The sequence below is a fragment of the Rhinolophus sinicus genome, linkage group LG18 (assembly GCF_036562045.2).
Source record: "Rhinolophus sinicus isolate RSC01 linkage group LG18, ASM3656204v1, whole genome shotgun sequence".
Taxonomy (NCBI): Eukaryota; Metazoa; Chordata; class Mammalia; order Chiroptera; family Rhinolophidae; genus Rhinolophus; species Rhinolophus sinicus.
The window spans coordinates 14,713,275-14,732,703 of NC_133767.1; the positions used below are offsets into that span (position 1 = coordinate 14,713,275).

General features: G+C 61.1%; 2 protein-coding genes across 3 annotated transcripts; both read right to left on the bottom strand.

Annotated features, from left to right (window-relative positions):
- Positions 1 to 541: 541 nt before the first annotated feature.
- NHERF2 (NHERF family PDZ scaffold protein 2) lies at positions 542 to 11,753 on the bottom strand. Of its 2 annotated transcripts, XM_019713180.2 has the most exons (7): positions 11,359 to 11,753; positions 8,604 to 8,804; positions 3,125 to 3,304; positions 2,702 to 2,855; positions 2,581 to 2,624; positions 1,912 to 1,974; positions 542 to 1,698 (listed from the first exon to the last, which is right to left on the bottom strand). In XM_019713180.2, the coding sequence occupies exons 1-7, from the start codon at positions 11,569 to 11,571 to the stop codon at positions 1,540 to 1,542; spliced, it is 1,014 nt and encodes a 337-aa protein (XP_019568739.2). In that variant the 5' UTR covers positions 11,572 to 11,753; the 3' UTR covers positions 542 to 1,539. The 2 variants fall into 2 exon arrangements, with proteins under 2 accessions (XP_019568739.2, XP_019568740.2); XM_019713181.2 differs by lacking the exons at positions 8,604 to 8,804; positions 11,359 to 11,753 and adding an exon at positions 5,894 to 6,190.
- Positions 11,754 to 16,866: 5,113 nt separating this feature from the next.
- NPW (neuropeptide W) lies at positions 16,867 to 17,909 on the bottom strand. The gene is made up of 2 exons (XM_074322567.1): positions 17,307 to 17,909; positions 16,867 to 17,072 (listed from the first exon to the last, which is right to left on the bottom strand). Exons 1-2 carry the CDS (start codon positions 17,774 to 17,776, stop codon positions 17,042 to 17,044), a joined length of 501 nt encoding a protein of 166 aa, XP_074178668.1. The 5' UTR covers positions 17,777 to 17,909; the 3' UTR covers positions 16,867 to 17,041.
- Positions 17,910 to 19,429: the final 1,520 nt, after the last annotated feature.

A 19,429-nucleotide genomic window follows, 5' to 3' on the forward strand; every position in this document is an offset into this window, starting at 1 on the left:
GGCCTGGGCCTCCTCCCTCCCCCAGCAGTTGGCTGAGGGCCTGGAAATACCCCTGTCCTGAACTTGTGCACCCTGAGCCTGGCCTCTGCCAGGAGGCTCCACCCCCAGTGCTTCGAGAGCCACCTGGCCTCCAAAGGAACACCTCCAGCCTGGGCACCACAGGGCTGGAGGACTCAACTTTGTGTACCTGCTGGGATGCGGGGTCGGGGAGGGCTGTGCCACAGCAGGGGTTGCGGGAGGTTCAGAAGTCTTCACAGGGGAGGTGCCAGCAAATGAGCTGGGCCTCATGAGGCAGAGGAAGTGGGCAAGGGCTGCAGAGTGTGCCAAAAAGGGTGAGAGGAAGGCAGGGCTCCAAAGGCAGGGGAAGAGGGAAGCAGGGCTTGGATGCCAGGTGGATGGATTCAGGGAGAGGAAGCTTAGGAGGCCTGGTTTCCAGCAGCTGAGACTTGGGGAAGGAGCTGCCAGGCTGCTGCCTTCCTGCCTGGGCCATAGCCCCCCACCCCCCAACTGTGGGCTCAGAAAGGACAGAGGCAGCCAAGGGTCTGAGGAAGGCCTGTTTATTCCAAGGGCGCGCATGCGCTATGGCTTACAGGGCAGACAGCAATATCGGTGTGATTTAGGACAGAGTTGGTAGAGTCTTCTGGGGGAGGGCTCCAGGCAGTGGCTGAGCCCAAAGCCTGCAGTCCCCGCTGGCGGACGTTCTCACACAGCCACACTCCCCAGGCCTGGGGGCTGTGGCACAGGATCAAGGGGCCTGTCCAGAGGCTACCCTCTTTAGGGGCAGGGGTTCCTCCATCCTCTGGCCCCTTAGAGAGCTCAGGCCCTTCATCTAGACTCCTGGTGTGGAGGGGCCACAGGGGGCCTGGCCTAAGGAACCGCCCCCCACCCATACACACACGCACACACCAGAAAGGGCAAAGATGGGGTGAGGGAAAGCTCCTGGGCCACATCTGGCTTCCCTAGCCTCACCTGAAGCTCCCAGAAACGCGGCCTAGGCCCTCCCCCACTCTGTCCCAGGAAGTCCCTGAGACTCCTATCAGGGGTGGCTGCAGCTGAGGAGGAGGGGGTGGGGAGGAAATGGTTTGCAGAGAAAGGTTTGTTTTATTGCAATTATTTAGAGAGCATGTCCTTAGGGGGGCGGGGGCTCTGGTATTAAGTGGAAACATGTGCAGAGCTGGAGCTCTTTTTGGAGAAAAAGCAAAACCACAAATTCCTTTAAGTCAGCAGGCCCAGGCAGAGAAGCAAAGGCCTGGCCCCCTGGGTCACCGCTGCCTCTCACATCTGGGGGGGCTCCCTCTCCCCCTCTCTCTCATACCAGGGGCTCCCTCTCCCCAGTCTTGCTGCCACACTCCCCCAACCCCCACCAGTAGGGGGGCAGGTCGGGGACTCACTGGGGCGTGGATTGGTTTCTGGGTGGTGGTGGGACACCACTGCTTCTGGGGGTGAGGATGCATCCCCTCCAGTCCACCGAGGTTTGGGGAGCTCTGGGCTGGGCCTGAGGGGCGAGGCCCAAGGTCCAGCAAACAGGCAGGGAGGGGCTCAGAAGTTGCTGAAAATCTCACGCTTCCGGTTCCAGTCCATCTGTGGCGCCCGCTTGTTGACCCTGGTGGCTCTTGCCTTCTCCTTGGCCTCGGCTGCTGTGGGGCTCAGGTGGAGGCCACTCTCCTGAAAGGGGTCTCGCTTCCAGGTGCTGCCATCCTGAGGGTGGGCAGGTGTCCAGAGTGAGCCCTAGACCCAAGCCCCCAGACAGGTGTTCCTTCCCGGGGAGTTCACACCAGAGGCCACCTGATGGGGCTGAGGCAGTGGGCCCAGGCAGGCTTCCTGGAGGCAGTGGCCCCACTGCCCAGGTTGACAGCTCCACAGACACCCACCCCAAAGGCCTCTGGCCCCCCAATATGTGAGCACAGCTACCTCATTGTTCTTGTCGAAGCCAGGCAGATCGCTTCGGGATGAGCACGCTGAGCCACCATTGAGCTGGGAAACCAAGGGCAAGGCAGAGCTTCAGGGGCCCTGCCCAAGAGCCACTGGTGTGCACACACACGTACACACACACACACACACACACACACACACACACACCCCGGAGCTGCATTTATTCCTTCATTTGATAGTGAGCATCAAGCCTCTAATACACTCTAGGCCTAGCCTAAGGCAGGATGCTAGGCCGTGAATAGGTAGGTGGCCCGGCCCTGGCTGGCTCACAACAGGGAAAGGCAGTTTTGATGCACGAATCACCCACATAAGCGAGTCACCTGGGGTGAAGCCAGGCACAGCTTCCAGAGAAGGGACCGAGGATGACTCCAGGTACCCAGACAGTGCTGGGCAGAGGGAATAGTGAGGGCAGCAGCCCTGGGGCTGGAGGTGCCTGCCCGCCCCATGGGGCTGGGGTGTGACTGACCCATGATAGGATTCACAGGGAACAATAAAGCTGGGAGTGATGGGGCCAGATTGGGTGTCAAAACCTCAAATATATAAGGACAGAGATCTCAGCGGGGGGGGGCTCTCTCAGGCCTGGAGACTCTCAGGGGTACCCCTGCGGTTTCCCGGACCCACCCTATCCACTTCCACCCACCCTCTCACCTGGGCAGGGCTGGTCCCGTTGGTGACTGGTGATGGCAGTGGACCTGTGGGGACAGTGTGTCAATGGCTGTCCAGCTCCCTCACTCCATCCCACTCCCAGCCTCCCAGGGCAGCGGCCCACCTTCCACATGCTGCTCCGTGGGTGTGACCCGAAGCCGTTTGAAGTACTCGTCTGTTTCTGGGTCCACCACCAACAGGTGGGCCTCGTCTTCCCGCGCCTTGATGCTGGCAACCACCTCTGCATGGCGCAGCCCCTCCACGTTCTGCCCATTCACCTGCACCGGCAACACGGGGTCAGCACTGCCTGAGGGCAGGCCCCCACCAGCCCCCCGAGCTGCCTGGCCAGGTGTGGCATCAAATATTCATCAACGTTGTCACCAGCCGTGGCAGCAAGAGGAATGCCAGCTCAGGTTCCCAGCATCTCCCCTCCTCCCAGGGAGGACCTGGGGCCCAGACACACACTGGTGACATGGGCACAGACACGCAGATAAGGAACACAGGCACAGACACACATGGGGCATCCCGAAGCCACGGTGACAAGTACCTCGATGAGTCGGTCCTGGGCTCGGAGGCCAGAGTGGGCGGCGGGTGAGCCTGGGTCCACGGAGCGAATGTACTGTCCTGGCCGGGACTTGTCACTGTGCAGGTTAAACCCATATCCCTGGGGGCCCTTTCGCAGGTGGCAGAGCCTAGGCCGCAGCTCCCTTGGGGGCCCATTGATATCCTGCAGGCACACAGGACTCGGGGTCAAGCTCTAGCTCTGATCTCCCACCGCCAGAGGCCACTGACACCACCCCCAAGGCCTCTGGCCCTCAGTGTGCAGCGCAGCAGTGGAGGCAGGTGGGAGGGAGCCCCAACCCCACGCTGGGCATCAGCCCCAGCCCGGTGACAACCCCAGGTCTCAGAGACAAACGCTGTGTGCCCATGCCCTGGGGGCCCGTAGACTGCCCGTGACAGCTCCAGCTTTGACATCTTGGGCAAAGCCTCGGTTTCCAAACCCAAAAATGACTTCTGATGGGGCCAGGAGCCTTACAGGGGTGTTGGGAAAATCAATAGGCTCAAAGACAGCACTGAGCACAGGCGAGAAAACAGGCAAGACGAGGTGCCAGTCACTGCGGTGTCCCCGGATGGCTGTCCCCGTGGGCCTGCCTGCAAGCGCCCCCCCCCCCCCCACCTCCCTCTCTGAGTGTGGGGCTGGCAGAATTCTGGGCCTGGGCAGTTTTGTTTTCTCTCCCATAGGGCTAGTGGCAGTGCTGCTGTGTTTGCTTTCACATTCCAGAGCAAACTGGAGCCGCCCCCATCCCCACCCCCACCCAACCCAGAGACGCAGGGATGGGAGCTGGCTGGGGCAGGAGCCCAGTGAGGGCTGAGGGTGGGGCCGGCCCTCCTGCCCTCCCTGCTGGGACAGGGAGACCCATGGTGCCCTGAGGGTCCCCCATCAACACCCCAGGGTCCTGCCTCGCTTTACCTCTGGCATCCTGCAGTAGGGCTCTGGGCCAGGGAGCCGTGCCGGCAGGGGCCAGGCCCCAGGACCCTACCCAGCCGGGGCCTGGGATAGTGACCACGGCGCAGAGTGGCCAGCGGCTGCTGGTGCTCAATTAAACATGGCGGTGGCCGGAGTGAGCGAGCGGGCAGCAGCTCAGGTTTCCCAGGACGCTCGGGGCTCCAGGGCGAGAGCAGGTGAGAGTGTGCAGGGTGAGGGTGCTCACTGGGCCCCTCCCTTACCCTCTACCTTCCTTTGGGTGGCCGAGGGATCCTGGGCTAAGCTGAGGCTGGGGGAGGCACTGAACAGAGGGCCCCTCGCCCCTCAGGGCATGACTTCAGGCCTTGGGCACCTGTCCCCCTATAGCCCAGGCCACCCTCCAAGGGGTCCTGGACCACCCCAGCCTCCAGGCCAGCAATCTGGTTCCAAGCCCCAGATCTGACTGCGAATGCTCTGGCCTGCCGGTTGGTGGCCACCTGGCTATGGGATCAAGCATGTCTTTCCTGGCGGGGCGGGTGCCTTGCCCCAAGCTCTGGGCCTTCCCACCTATCGGAAACATCCTCTTCCTGGTCAGCATGTGCCCCTCCTCTGGGACCCCTTTCCTGATCCTCCAAGCCTGCCCAGACACCCCCTGGGAACTCCCACTACAGGCCACCACCTGGCTCCATAACCCCAGGAACGCCAGGGACAGAGCTGCTGCTCGTCGGTTCCCGAGGGTCTCAGCTGGACAACATGGTCTGAACTGGAGAGCGTAAGACCCCCAAATTCTCCAGAGCCCCACTGTACAGACTCATGCCTTCTCCTAGACACACACCTGGAGGTACAGGTGTGCGGCTCTGAGGTGGGCTCACACCTCCCCTGAGGGACCTCTCAGGTACAGGCTATCAGACCACAGGCCCCAGAAACTGGCCAGGATGGAACCGAGCCAGGGCCAGGGCGGTCCATGGAACCTGGAAGTGTGATATCACTACAACTGGCATGTGGATAAGGGCCCAGGTGGCAGAGGCACATCCCATGGTCATGGAGACCAGACATCCAAACATACGCTCACAAACACACTACACAGACACACACGGCAACCCACACGTGTGAAAGGACAGCCCTGTGGCATAGGGCCCTGCAGCCTCTTCCCATGCCCTCCACAGTGACCTCCAGGGCGGGTTCTCTCAAGGTCCCCAGATGGGAAGAGGATTTAGGGGGTTATCCGGGGCCATGAGGCCAGGCTGAAGTCACATCCGGGTTCACAACCATACTGGCCATTTCGGCCCCAACCCAGTACAACCGCCTCTCACCACATACAAGCCATGAGGTTACTCTCCTAACGTCTAGTTTAAATCCTCTCCTTACAATAGACCAGGGTCCTCAAAGCACCAGATCTGGCACTAGACCCTCAAGCTGAGGGCTACAATGCAGGGACCCTGCAGGGAGGCCAGGAAGGGGGAACCGGCAACAGTGGGTCTGGAGGGGCTGCAGGCAGGACAGTGCATTGCTCACATTCCTTGCTCCCTGCCCTGGCTCAGAACACTTCCTGTAGCTTCCAAGCCAGGCCCTCTGGCTCCCACGGCTCCCACAGCTCCCAGCAGGGCCGTCCCAGAGCCGGACAAGCCCCGGCCTCCCAGCCCTGCCTATGACCAAAGAAGCTGGCATGGGGGTACCCCGGGAGCCAGGCTGTGCCCCCCCAGATGGTGACTCACCAGCCCTGGCAGAGAAAGGCCCCATTGTTGCTCAGGGTCCAGCCTGTTCCCAAGTCCCCTCTCCTGACCCTGGGGGTCACGGGCTAAGCTGGCTGCTGGGGTCCTCACTGCCCACCCTGTTCCCACTCCACCTAACCTTTACAAGCCCCTTGGATGGGCTCCGCAGAGAGGCTCCTGGGGCCGGGGCAGGTGGTGTGGCATTCCCACAGCGGGCCATGGAGGTGGGACAGAAGTGGCAGACAGCAAGCATCCAGCTGGAGTCGCGTGCGCTCTCCTGCCAGCTCAGGCTGCCACCCCATTTATCCACCTCCCACTGCATCCCAGGCTCCCCAGGGACGGGTGGGGACATGGGGATTGAGTCATTTTTTGGGGAGCAGGGTGGTGACTGAGCCACCCTCCCCTGCTCAGGCTCCAGCCTGGCGCCCCCCCACCAGCTAGGTTTCCGTCCCAAGAAGGAAAGGAAGGAAGCTGCTGGGAGGCCCTGCCCTGCTCCCAGGACCCAGGGCTGGGAAGACAGGCAGGCAAGGGAGGGGACCCTGGTCCCAGAATAGAAGATAGTCCCTTAGTAGCTCATGGGGTTTGGGGGGAGCAGGAGCCAAGAAACCCCAGAAGCTCTGTTGTAGGCATTGGGTCCTATGCCAAGCAGTCACCCCCTGTAGGACTTTGTCATCTCACTCACTCTCAGCCCCCAGAGGCCACCAGAACCAGAGGGTGGGGACACAGGCTGGGTGTGAGGGGGAGGAGGGCCCAGAGTCTATCATCACCCCCATGGCCCTGGCACCACTAGTAGCCCTTGCTCTACTTGGGGACTGTCCCCTACCATCACTCTCAGGATCAGCTGCAGTGCAGCTGCAGCCAGCCCAGCCCAGTCTGGCCCAGGGCTGAGTCACCACTGACAAGGCCCTCACAGCCCCACGGGAGGAACTGGCCACATCAGTGTCCTCCCCTGCCCCACCTTCCCCTCCCAGCCCTGGGACAGGAGGAAACTGAGGCTGAGAGAATGCAAGTGGCCCACAGCACCCTGACTCCATCTCAGCACTTACCTCCCAAGGGCACTGGGCTAGAGTCTTCATCATGCCCCAAAGCAAGCCACACGCATCCCGCCTCAGTTTCTACTGTCCCCTTAGAGCACAGCCCTGCATGCAAGCGTCACCAGGTTCCTTGGCAGCCCGTGAGTGGACAGAAGCTAAGCCTAATTTGTGGAGGTCAGCCAGGCCCAGCGCCTCCTTCTGACGCTCTGAGCTCAGCTGACTGAATGGCGGGTGTCTGGCTGGGAGGGACACGGAGACCCTGTCGCCTGGGCCCCCCTGACTTTCTGGGGTCCCTGTCCCCAGACCAACACCAACCACAGAGAAACCAACCAGTTGGGCTCCACTCTGTTCCTCTAAAAATATGCCCAGAGGAAGCCCCCTCCCAGGGCTTCCTGCAGCCCCAGAGCCTGAAATAGCAGAGGGGGAAGGTCCCACCCAAGGACAAGGTACCTCAGCTACCCCACCCTGAAGATAAGACCCGAGGGCAGATTTTTCCACAGGAAGGTAAACTTAGCCATTTGTGTCTAAATCAACGGACAAAGGCCCATGGGGAGGGGTGCTTCCTGGGGGGGCAGGAGGGATGAGACGTCCAGAAAGGAGGGAGGCTCCAATCCTCAGGCCGGGGAGGGGGCCAGCCAGCCTACCATCCCAGGACTCCCCTGAAATCAGATATGACCCTAACACCCCTACTCCGGCCTTCAGTGGCCCCAGGGCCAAGTGCAAACTCCAGGGCTTGGCACCATGGCCCTGAAACCCCCGTGGCTCTCTGCCCTTGAGCCCCAGAGAACAAAAAGCACAGGCCTGTGCTGGGGCCGGCTTGCCCCCTGAAACGCAGTCTCCCCCAGGATGAGTCCTGCAGGGTCCAGGTCACAGGCACGGAACAAGGCGGATGTCAGGGGCCCCTGCACACCCCGAAACTTCAGATCTCACACCTCCACTGGACCTAGGCCAGTAGTTCTCAAATTGGGATCTGGGGGAACCGCTAGGCTTGAATCCCCTAAAGGAATTTGTTTTTCTTTAAAAAACAAAAAAACTGGGGGACGACAGGAGAGACAATATGGGGCTTCCAGGAGGGAGGAACAAGCGGCTTCAGGCTCTTTCTCCTGGCCTCCAGGTGCTGCCCAGGTAGGACCACCACCCAGGCCCAGCTACATCGAAGGAGGTGGAACAGGCCCCCCAACCCTACCCCATTCTTTTCCAGATCTTCTGGCCTGGAGGCGGGGCAGGGAGAAGCAGGAGGTGCCCCAAGTCATATAGACTTCGTGATAAGGACCCAGCTTCTAGAGTCTCCTCCGATGCCCCCAAACTTGCACTGCCCTCAGAGGAGGGCCAGCCCCCTACCCCCCACTGCAAGGCCTTCACAGTACAAGCAGTCCCCTTACACAGGCAGACGGAGGCAGAGCCACAGACAGACAGACAGGCACGAGACAAGCACAGAGCTGGGCACTCTCAGTCCCGAGATGTCCCAGCAGCCCCTCCCCAGGTTTCTCAGTCCCTAGGCCCGGAGGGTGGCTTGTCAGAGTGACCCTCCCTATATCAGGTGGCTCTGACGAGCGTCCTGGGGAATAGAGCTAGAGGCAGGGGACCGAGGGCCAGGGACCAGACAGCCATGATCCCACCAGCTTAGAACAGGCTGACAGCAGAAAGAGCAGAGCCAAGAGGGTAGTCACCAAGGGCAGAGAAGGGCCCTGAGAGGCCGAAGAGACTAAAACGGAGACATGCAGAGGTGACCAGAAACGGCGACTGCTCTCAGCAGGCTGAGACGGTGGTTCTGGGAGAGGCGAGGGTAGTCCCCGTGGGCAGAGAGCGCCATACCTTCTGGCCAGCCTCAGAGCCGAGGCTGCCTGCGTGTGTCCAGTCCGGCTTGGGCTCCCAGGGGTCGTGGGCAGGTGGAAGCCCGCGCTGGGCCATCTCCTGGGTGCAGGTCAGCTGCCGCCGCCGCAGCTCCTCATCTGTCTCCCTATCCACCACCAGCAGCTGAGTCTGCCCTTCCACAGCCTTGATCCTCTGCACCACCTGGGACAGGCAGGTGGTGGTGGGTCAGCGGCCAGCGCTCTGGGCAGCACATGGACAATGGCACCACCCAAAGCTGGCAGGGCTCGTGGGCAGGCAGCTGGCCTACCAAGGGTGGGTCACTGGACTGAGAGGCCCGCCAGCTCCGCCCCCCACCCCCGGGCTCCGGCCGCTCAGTCGCTCCTCTCCCGGGGCTCCAGACACTAGGGCTCAGGCTGCAAGGGCTGCAGGCTGGTCCCAGGGCCTCAGCCCAGCGTCTTTTCCAGCAGGGGCAGGGAAGCTGGGTGAGGCAACCAGTGTGGAAGTGACAACGATGGCACATGGCTGAGCTTCAGGTTTCAGTGTGTCAGTGTGCGTGCGTGTTTACATGTGTGCAGGCATGCATCCACCTATTTCAGGGTCTTAGTCGGTTTAAGGGCGAGAGGCGTCTCCCTGGGTGTCAGTCTGGGTGTGTCTGTGCCCATTTGTGTCCTTCTCAATGGTGGAGCATGGACATCTACACCCCTGCCTCTAAGCCCCCTGTTCGATCCAGACCATGGACCCACTCCGCTGGACCTGAGAGAGGGGAAGCCCTGGGTTCCTGTGGCAAGGCACCTACTCAGGCATCCCACAGCACCCTGTAAACAGGATTCACACCAAGCAGGTGGCGGTGGGGAGGAGCAGGTCCACCTGTGGGACAAGTGTGGCATGTGGCCATCTGTGTGTCTATGCAGGTGCCTATGAAGTATCTAAAACATGTGGGTGACCATGGGGCATGCATGCCACAGTGCCCTGAAGGGAAAAGGAGCAAGTGCCCACTGGTCATTGGGGTAGGAAGGGTAACACACCCACACCCACCCCAAGGCCTTGGGGAGGGTAGATGGAGTCCCCATCTGCTGCTTGGCAGAACTTGTCCACAAAGAGGAGGGTCTGAATCAGGCCCATCTTCCCGCAGCCCTGCTTTGCCCCTCCTCTCCCTGTGACTCTGAGAGCCGCAGCAGGGCCCCAGCAGCCGGCTCCTTCCTGACTGTGGGACCCAGACCAGTCACCTAACATCTCTAAGCATCGGTTTTTTCATGTTAAGATGGGAGCTATAACTGCACACCCTCCCTCCTGGGGCAGTGGGAGGGTCCCCCAGGGTCCTGTGTGTGAAGTTCTTAGACCAGCACCCGGAGACCTGGGACAAGTAGGGGCAAGGGGAGCAATGAGTGTTCAACAGAGGACAGGCACCAGCTCCGCCAGCCCCTCCCTGTGGCCTGTCAAGCCAAGCCTTCTGGCCCTGACCCCCACCCTCCTTCAGCAAACAGTTTTATCAGGTTGACATTCTGGGTGGGAGACAGAGGACAGCAGACAGATACAGAGATAGACAAGGGCCCAGGGTTAGAGCAGGAGGTCAGCTCCTGGCCCAGCCAAAAACCACTAATCTCTAGGCCCCAAGAGCTGGCCACAGCAACACATCATGGATACACAGGCACTGGGGGGACACAGAGGACCCTAAGCAGAGGAGTGGAGAAAGGCTGGACCCAACTCAGGTGAGTCTCCAGCCAGTGGGAGATGGACACACCCAGAACCTGTAGAGAGGAGACCCTGCCCTCCCTCTGGCCCTCATCTTCAGCTGTAGGAGTCTGGGGGCTGCGGCTGGTGATGCCCGCAAGGCCAGGCAACCTCCAAGGAGAGGAATGCGCTGCTCCCAGCAGTGACCCAGACACCATCAGCCAGGGCACACACTAGTAGTGTACTGGCTGCCAAAACGCACTGATGACTACACACAGCCAGGTGGGTAGACACACACAGGCCTAGATACACACATCCAGGTGCGCAGACATGAATATTTTCACACACACAACCCAGCTCACACACACTCATTCAGCACGCATGCGCTCATGCACACACACGCAGCCCAGCTCATATACACATATCCAGGTGTGCAGATCTGTCCACACACACAAACCTAGGGTGCCGACCTGTATATTCACACGCACACAGTCCAGCACACACACTCACTGATGCAGGCACACACAGGTGTGCTCTTACTGTGACACCCTCCAGGTACACACAGGCAGATGTGTGCACACATGGGTGATCCCGAGGGACCTGCACACTCACACATATACCCAGTTTTGTACACACCCGCGTGTGTACACACATAGAAAAGCACCCAGGGTCTTCCCTTGCATGGAGAGCCCCCCGCCAAGGTGCCCCACACCTTCACACTTGGCACACTGAGGCCAGAACAAGCCTAAAGTGCGAGAGCCTGAGCCAAGCTAAGGAGCCGCAGTGCGGGCCCCTCCCTTCCAGGATCTCCCCCTCCGCGGTGCAGGACCGAGCTTCCTGAGGAGTGGGGGAGGCTAAGGAAAAGGCTGGCGGTCCCTGCCTCCGTGGCTATGTTCCCCACCACCCGGAGGGAGAGGCACGCAGGCCCTGGTGCGACCCCCCTCCTGGCCTCCAACAGAGAGCTGAGGCCTGGGCTCAGGCAGCGCCGGACGGGGTGGTCGTTGGCGCCACCCCGCGCGCGCGGGACAGGGTCGCGCTCCCGGGGAGGGCGTCCGGCGGGCCCCAGCGGGGCGCAGGCACCCACCTGGTGGTGCGTCTCGCCCTCCACGTTGACGCCGTTGACCTCGACCAGGCGGTCTCCAGCGCGCAGCGCGGCCGCCTCGGCTGGGGAGCCCGGCTCCACGCGCCGGATGAACTGCCCGCGGCGGCCCTTCTCGCCGTGCAGGTGGAAGCCGTAGCCCTGCTCGCCGCGCACCAGGTGGCACAGGCGCGGCCGCAGCGGCTCTGGCGCGGCCATGGCGCCGGCTGCCCACCCGCCGACCACGGACCGGCCACGGCGCTGACGGCCGTCCGGGGCAGGCAGGAGCGCTGGGCGGCGCGGAGGAGGCTGCGGAGGCGCTGGGGACCCGGCGGCGTCCTCGGTGGCTCCGGCTCGGCTCCCGTCGCCTCGGGCTCGGACCGGAGCTCCGGCTGCGGCACCGCCCCCGCGCCGCCCCTTCCCCGCCCCCTCAGTGCCCCGCCGCCCCCGCCTTGAGTCCAAGCCATCCTGGCCTTCCCCTGTCCCGGCGCCCTGCAAGCCCAGGGGGAGTCGGGGGAAGGCTCTGGGGACAGGGTACCCCGAATCACCGGAACCTCTCTGTCTCGCCCTCACTCTCCGCAGCCTCCGTGGCTCCAGCGCCTTTGCCTTCTATTCCAGGAACATTTATTAACCACCTACTGCATACAGGGCTCTACACTGGAGATAGGCTTTTAAAGAGGGAGAGTGATGGAGAAAGTGTTCTAGAGCCCAAGGACCCCCCACACACACACTGGAGACAGAGGGTAACAACGAGGGCCACAGTTCTGCCCATCCTCCTTGGGAAGCTACACTGCCACCGCCACCACCGTCACCACCACCACCATCACACCGTCCATATATCTGGATCCTTCCTGCACTCATTGATGCCCTGGCCCAGCAGAGTCCCAGGATGGTCCCAGAGGCAAAAAGAGGGGTTTGCAAGTGACATGGCAGCAGCTCCTACTTATGTACTGGAGGTCAGTGACTGGGCGACTCCCTGGCCCTCCCCAGGCGTGTTTGTGCTGATCTGTGCTGTGCATGTCCATTAAACATCCCCCCATCATTCCCTCCCTATGCCAAGGCCCCTCACTTATGACCCTGCTCATCCTAGACCTGGTAGGTGACAGAAAGGGTGGGGGAAGGACATGCTCTTATCTGGCTGGGACAAGAGGGTCTTTCCTACCCCACTCCTGACCTGGGATGAAATGTGCTGAGGACTTTGGCCTCTGAGCTCTGGCCTGTGGTCAGCACTCACAGGAGGTGTTTCCTTGAGCAGGAACCTGTTGGATCCTCCACCCAGAGCCCTCCCCTCCCTTCTTCCTCCCCCTTTCTTAGCTCTACCTCCCTCCCCTAACCTCTACCCCTCCCAGGATGAGTGCCCTCTTCCCCCAACTGGACAGTAATCACAATGAAGAATCATATATGCTTTGTCTTGCCTCTGAGAGCATTTTACCTGGAACAACCCTAGGGGCCTCAGGCCATTTTACAGATCAAGGGACCAAGGTTTGGAGAGGGAAGAGACCAAGGTGAGGCTCCCACTCCTCTTGGGCCCAGGGCTGAGGTTCTAAGTCCACAGTCCTCACAGCCTCAGACACAGAAGACAAACGGCCACAGGCTTCCCCTCAGTCTGCCCCTCCCCAGCCCTGCCCTGCCCCCTACACATACCTGGTGCCTGGGGGTCAGGCACAGCCAGCCCAGACAGTTCCCCATGAGGGCAGAAGTAGGCTCAAATCAGGCCCAGTCCTTGCTGCTACTTCTCCCCTCTCCAGTGCCCTCAGGCTGGGCTCCCAACCCCGCCCAAGCACAAGGCCCGCCTCTGGGCAGCCTCCTGGGCCCCAGCCCCTTGGGTATCCACACCCCAACTGCTGCCCCTAAAAGCCACTTAGGCCAAAGCTGCATGGCTGCTCCCCCACCCCCACCTCTGAGTTCCTGACTGATGCTGCCATAGACGCCCATATGGCTGGCCACCTCCATCTGTCTGCCTGTCCAGAGGCTGCCTGTCTGGCCTGCGACTGGCCTCCCTGGGCCCAGCCTGGTGCTTCTGCCCCGGGAGGCTGTGAGGATGGGTGTGGGCTGGGAGGTCCACCATCTACCACCCCAAGGGATACCATATAGCAAACAGGACCAGCCAGGACCTGCCAAACTGTAGCTTTGGGGCCACACCAGAGTTGAGGGAACTGGCTGAATGGGAAATCACCAGAGAAGGTAGAGGCCCCTAGTCCCCTGGGTCAGAAGGCTTGGAATCTACCTCCCCATCCATAGGACAACCACTAATCAGTCTTGGGCCCTTTTGCCTTCCACAGCCCAGGACTCAGCCTGTGAGTGAAGATGGATGGGAACAGAACACAGCTGGAGGGAGGGGTAACGGCATGTGGTCACAGCCAGGGGCCAGGAAGAACATTGCATCCCAGAATAACAAAGGAGGCCCCAAAGCCTGGAAAGTACCCAGGAAGATAACAGTAACAAAGGAGGTGGGTAACAGAGGAGGTGGGTAACAGCAACAGAATAACGGTCCAGGGAACTGCAAGTAAAAATTACAAAGGGGGAGCAGGAATGAGTAAGAGGGAGCAGAGTCAGTGTGGAGGACCTGGAGGAACAGCCATGAGGAAGCTCTCAGGCAAACTCTCCCCTGCGGTTCCCTCCAGCCTCGGGCCTCAGGTGCTGTGATGGAAGTGAAAGACACAGAGGCTAAGGCAGAGGCCCAGAAGTGAGGGCTAAAAGGTGTCCAGGGGCTGTGAACTGTTTGGGGTCCCTGGGGAAGGGGTAGGGGAAGTGAGCCTTGAGGCCAGCAGGATGTCAGATCAGAGGTGGTCTGGGTGATAACCCACCGCCCACTCCCTCACCCACTCCTGCCATCTTGCTATGCAGACTTTGTGAGTGCTCTACACCCCTGGTCTGCCAGATGGTCCTCCTGGGGTAAGGAGGGGACTTTCCTCTGAGCTTTGAGCCCAGCTCACTGCTACAAGGCCCCCAGCGAAGGGCGGAGCCTGAGCCTGGGAGGGGACTTGGGGTGTGGCGGTGGGCAGAGGCTTGGTCACAGTCAGAGGAAGGGCTCCGGCCTGTCTGGGGGGTGGAGCCATTAGTCTGACGCCCGGCTAATGGCCCAGAGCTTCTTCGGCTGGCACCGCCTCCCTAATGGGCATTAATGGCCCCGCGGGATGACCAGGCCTCGTTTAGGGCCTCCTCTCTCAGACACCAGGCCTCACTTCCGAGCCCGAAATGGGAGCAGGCAGGACCAGGGCGACGGGAAGAGATGAGAACGAGACCCGGAGACGAGAGTGAGAGAGAAGAGGAGAAACGGCAGGACCAAAGAGGGAAGACGCGCAGGAAACTAGCCCAAGACGCCCGGGGCGGCTGTGCCCCGCCCACCCGCCACCCAACCCCTCCCATCGCGAGAGGCGCAGAGCGGGGCTATAGCCCAGAAGTGCAGCGGCGCAGCGCCCCTTGCGGGCTCTGGCTGAGATTGCATGGTCCGAGGGGTTGCCCCAGGCCCCGCCCCTGCGGCTCGGACTGGGTCTTGCCCTTCCAGATGGGAATTGGGATGCGGCTGGCGTCCTAAGGCTGCTTGCCCTACAGAGACATAGGGGGGCCATAAGGGTGGTAGGCAGAGAAGCCGAGCCTCTGCATAGCCCCTAATCAGCTATGCTCCGTCATCTTGGACCTAGCACCAACCTCTCTGAACTGGGGTACCTGCAGGCAACATGAAATCTGGCCCCTCACCAAGTATTCCAGCACTTGTGGACAAATATTTGTGGACCACTTGGCGCCAAGCGCTGGTGAGCACTAGAGAAACATCTTGACCCGTAGAAACAGGGATTTGTGTACCTTGGCAAGGGGAGGCCCAGGGTTGGGGCAGCCCCAAGGAGGGGCAATTAACCCGGCCTGGAACCCTGGAGTCCTTCAGGGTGGACCATAGAGCTGTTCTGGAATGCAGTGTCTGCAGGCTATGTGGGGTGGGGAGGGAGCAATGAGAGTGCGGCATAGGTCCAGCCCTGTGGCCCAGACCCAGAGCACAGATTTAGTTCCACCAACAGTGGGAAGCCCTTTTTAGTGTGTAGGGGGGAGGGTGATAAGGTCAGGACACCCGTGTTTGTTTGTTTGTTTTAAACTTTTATTTATTTTAAGGGTGTTTGTCCAGGACCCATCAGCTCCAAGTCAAGTAGTTGTTTCAATCTAGTTGTGGGGGCACAGCTCACAGTGGCCCATGTGGGGATCGAACCAGCAACCTTGTTAAACAGACCCGCACTCTGACCAACTGAGCTAACTGGCCACCCCCAGGACACCCATGTTTTGAAAGGCCAAATTCGGGGTGTAGCAGGGGCAGCTGTGGGCTCAGAGCGGGAGAATGAGTTTCACCTGAGGAGTCTGGGGCCATCTCTTGCCCCAGTTCAGATCCTGGGGGGGAAAAACTGGGTGGAATCAGGGTAAATAAATTCAGGGTAAGAATTGGGAGAATGGAGTAAAAAAAGAGCATCCACATTAGGGAACCGACTGGGAGAAGGATGCCCCCAGGAGATGAGATAGAATCTCCAGTAAGGAGAGATGAGGGCTTCCAGAGGCCAGAGGGGGAATGTGGGGGCTGGATACACGTGGGCATCTGAAGCCAGACAGCTGGGCAGACATGAGACCCCTCCTCCAGTCTGTGCTGCGTGTCCCAAGGGAAGACCTTGCCACATGGCCCAAAGAGGGCTCCACGGGCACACAGCATCAGAGCACAGTGCCCAGGCTCTTCAAGGGCCAGGACAGTTGTGGGAGTCCGAGCCCACACTGAAAAGGGAGCAGGAGGGAGCAGGAGGGTGGAGGGGTCCAGACACTTGTGTGGGGGGAGCAGGAAGGCGGCCCAGGTAGAGGGAGTTCTTTGTTAGTCAAGATGGCAGAGCACTTTACGTGGGGGGCTGGAGCCAATAACCAGAAATACAGAGCGAGGGATAAGAGGTGGAGGGATCCCCGAGGAGGCAAGGGGACTCTGGTGGAAGGGCTCTTCTTCCCTAGGGGGAGAGTATGGCCATGAAGAAAGGGACAGAGGGTTCCCACTTCCTCACCAGAAGCCTTCAGCTAAGGGCAGGGAGGGGTTCCTAGGAGATCCAGGTTTGAAATGAATGCTGGGAGATTGGGGAAAGTTTGGGTGGGCTGCCAGGTCTGGAGGTCCTACTTCCTTGGGGAGGACAATCTCCCCAACCTGGCCAGAGGGCAGAGTGAGGGGGCACCATGTGGGGCTCCCAGGAGGCTGGGGGTGGGGGCTCCTGCTCAGCGGGTGAGGTATAAGCTCCTGCTTTCCTCCTGCAACCTTGGTAGATGGTAGCAGGACCCCGGGTCTCACTTATTCCTGCCTGGGGCAGACCTCTCCCCTCCTGGGGGACCCAGGGACCTGGTCTGATGACCCCCACCTCCAAACAGGAGGGGCGGCGTTGGCAGAAAAGGGAGAAGGGAACCCAGGGCTGGGCAGTGTCTCTGCCTCTGCCCCCCTTCTGCTAGGGCAGGGGCGTGGCTGTTTGCGCCCCAAAGCTAGATGGCAAAGTACACATCACACTGGGGGCATAGGAACCAGACAGGTTTTATTGACCAGACGGACCGGCCTGACAAGAGCTGTGCGCCCTGGAGGCCGAAGCGACTTCGCCGGGGTCAGGCGCAGTGGCGCCACGGGCAGAGGGTGAGGTGTGGCCGGCCGCGGAGCGAGGCGAGGGCCCGCGAAGGCGGTTCGCTGCGCGAATCACGGCTGAGCGAGAGACTCTCCGAAGGCTCTAGAAAGAACAGAGCAAGACCGTGGGGAGAAGGCTGCTGTGCGCCCTCCACTACCAACCCTCCCCAGGCTGGAAGGATACACCGTGCTCCAAGGAAGTCTTTTTTCCGCGCGGAGTCGGGTCTGAAAAGAGTGGCGGGTGCTGGGTGGGCACGGGGACGTGCGCTCCGGGCTCAGATCTCCAGAGGCCCGCGAGCCCGCTGCCATCCCGTCCCCACTTCCTCTCCCCACGTACCTGGTCTGCTCCGCTGAGGTCCAGGAACCGTCGCCCAGCCACGGCTCAGGTTCAGGCGCGGGCTCCGGGGCAAGCGGGCTGCGGGGCGCGCGGACGGGGAGCCCTGCGCGGGAGCCGCTGTGTCGCACCTCCCACAGCTCCTGAACCCGGGAGGGAGGCAGTAGCGCCTCACGGGCGGCGGGCCCCGAGGAAAGGGTGTCTCTGGAAGAGAGCCCCTTGGGGGCCGCGCCCAGGGTATCCCAGGCAAGGGGCCCCGCAGTGGGGCTCAGCGCGCGGCGCCACACGTAGGGCGAGCGGCGAAGCCCCATGAGCAGGCCCGCGGCGCGGCCCACGGTGTGGTAGCGGGGACTCGCCACGTGCTTGTACCAGGCGCCTGCGGGCAGCGGCAACAGCAGAAGCAGCAGCAGTGCGAGCAGCGGCCGGCTCGCAGGGGCGCCCCGCACTCCTGTGCCCCGTGCCAGGGTGTTCATGTCGATGGCCACCTGGTAGGGAGGGTCAGGAGCGGGCTCAGCGGGGTCTGGGAGCGGGAGCGCAGGAACCTACCGGCGAGGAGTTGATCCCCGGTGGGTCCGACTATAACAGCTCAGTGGCCCCGCCCCTGCTCACCCCCGCGATAGCCTCTCTGCTCCCAAGGGTAAGGGGAGGGATGGAGGGATAAGAGGAGCCCAGGCTACTGCGTCAGGGACGTGGGTTACTGGAGTACCTTAGCTGAGTGGGCCTTTAGCTAGAACTCATTTTGATGCTCCCCTGGGGGCGCTCTTCCTCTCCCCAAGGAGAGGAACTACCAGGGCACAGGGACTGGGGGATGGGGGTGGGGGCGGGACAGGGGCAAAGAAATGCCTCGGAGCCAGAGCTCTTACAGGTACAGCACCGGGCGAAGACAGGGAGGCTGGCAGAGCGCTGATGGAGTAAAGCAGAGCTGATTTGGGGGGTCCCCTGCACCATGCAGGTCCCCTCTGTGTATCCCCTCCTTGGGGGCCTGCCCCTTGTCCTCATTTAACACATCTCTCAAACCTGTCCCCACACCCTTTCCTCTTCTCCCCCACCCCAGCTTCTGCCCACAAACCTATTTCCCAGCTCAAGCCAGATGGACGCTTGCAACAACGTTTGGCCACAATGAAGCCCTCCGTAAGATGGTTAGTGGTTCCCCAAAGCTTCCAGAAAAGTCAGCCCCTCCTCATACCCCCAGCCCTGGCCTGGGCAGGATAAGGCCCTAGCAACCTCTAGCCTCCTCTCGGGGGTGGTGGTGGGGGTCATGGTCCCCCTAAGACCACTTCCTCTGGCCAGTGGTTTTTTGTTGTTGTTGTTTTTTTGGTTTTCATTTTTATCTCACCCAGAAAACCATGATTGTGCCCACCTCTGTGTTCTGTGCCTGGAATGTCGTTGCCGTCTTTCTCAACCTGGAAAACTCCTACTCATCCTTCAGGTTCCTGCTTAAATGGTCCTCAGCTGAATAGTCCCCCAGAGTATTCCTCTGTGCCTGTCTGGGCTTAACAACCCCTTCCGGGAGGGCAGGGCCTGCCTGACCCATTCTTGCCTGAGTCCCAGCCCAGGGAAGACGCAACCCTCAAAATACTCAGACCTCACCAGGAAACACCACTCCTGGGGCACCCTCTAGATTTCAGACACCAGGGATCCTGAAACACCTTATTTTGACCTCTAAACAATGCTACGAGGTGGGACAATTGTTGATTCCATTTACTAATGAGGAACCAGGGGAAATGGACTTGTTCCGAATCACCTGTTGGGCAAGCAGTGCGAGGGGTGTGGTCCAACCTAGACCCCCAGCCCAAGAGTTCCAGTTTGGGGACCCCAGCTGCAAGGTCTCCATGGAAACCTCCCCTTGCCCTCTGCCTGTCTCTTCAATAAAAAGGAAGGGGTGATTCTGGGGCTGGGGCAACAGTCTGGGCCTGTCCTTCCTCTTGGTCTCCAAGTCGAGAGGGCGGGGGGTGTGTGTAGAAGATGGCACCTGCTTCTGAGGCATGAGGGGCCCTAGTAGGTTCTGGTGGTCCCCTGGATGTTTAGAAGCAGCAGCCCTCCTTTCAAAGGCCCTGGAACCCAGCTGGTTGGTGGTGGGGTGGGGTGGGGGGAGGGGTAAGTGCCTCAACCTCTCCTGTCTCAGG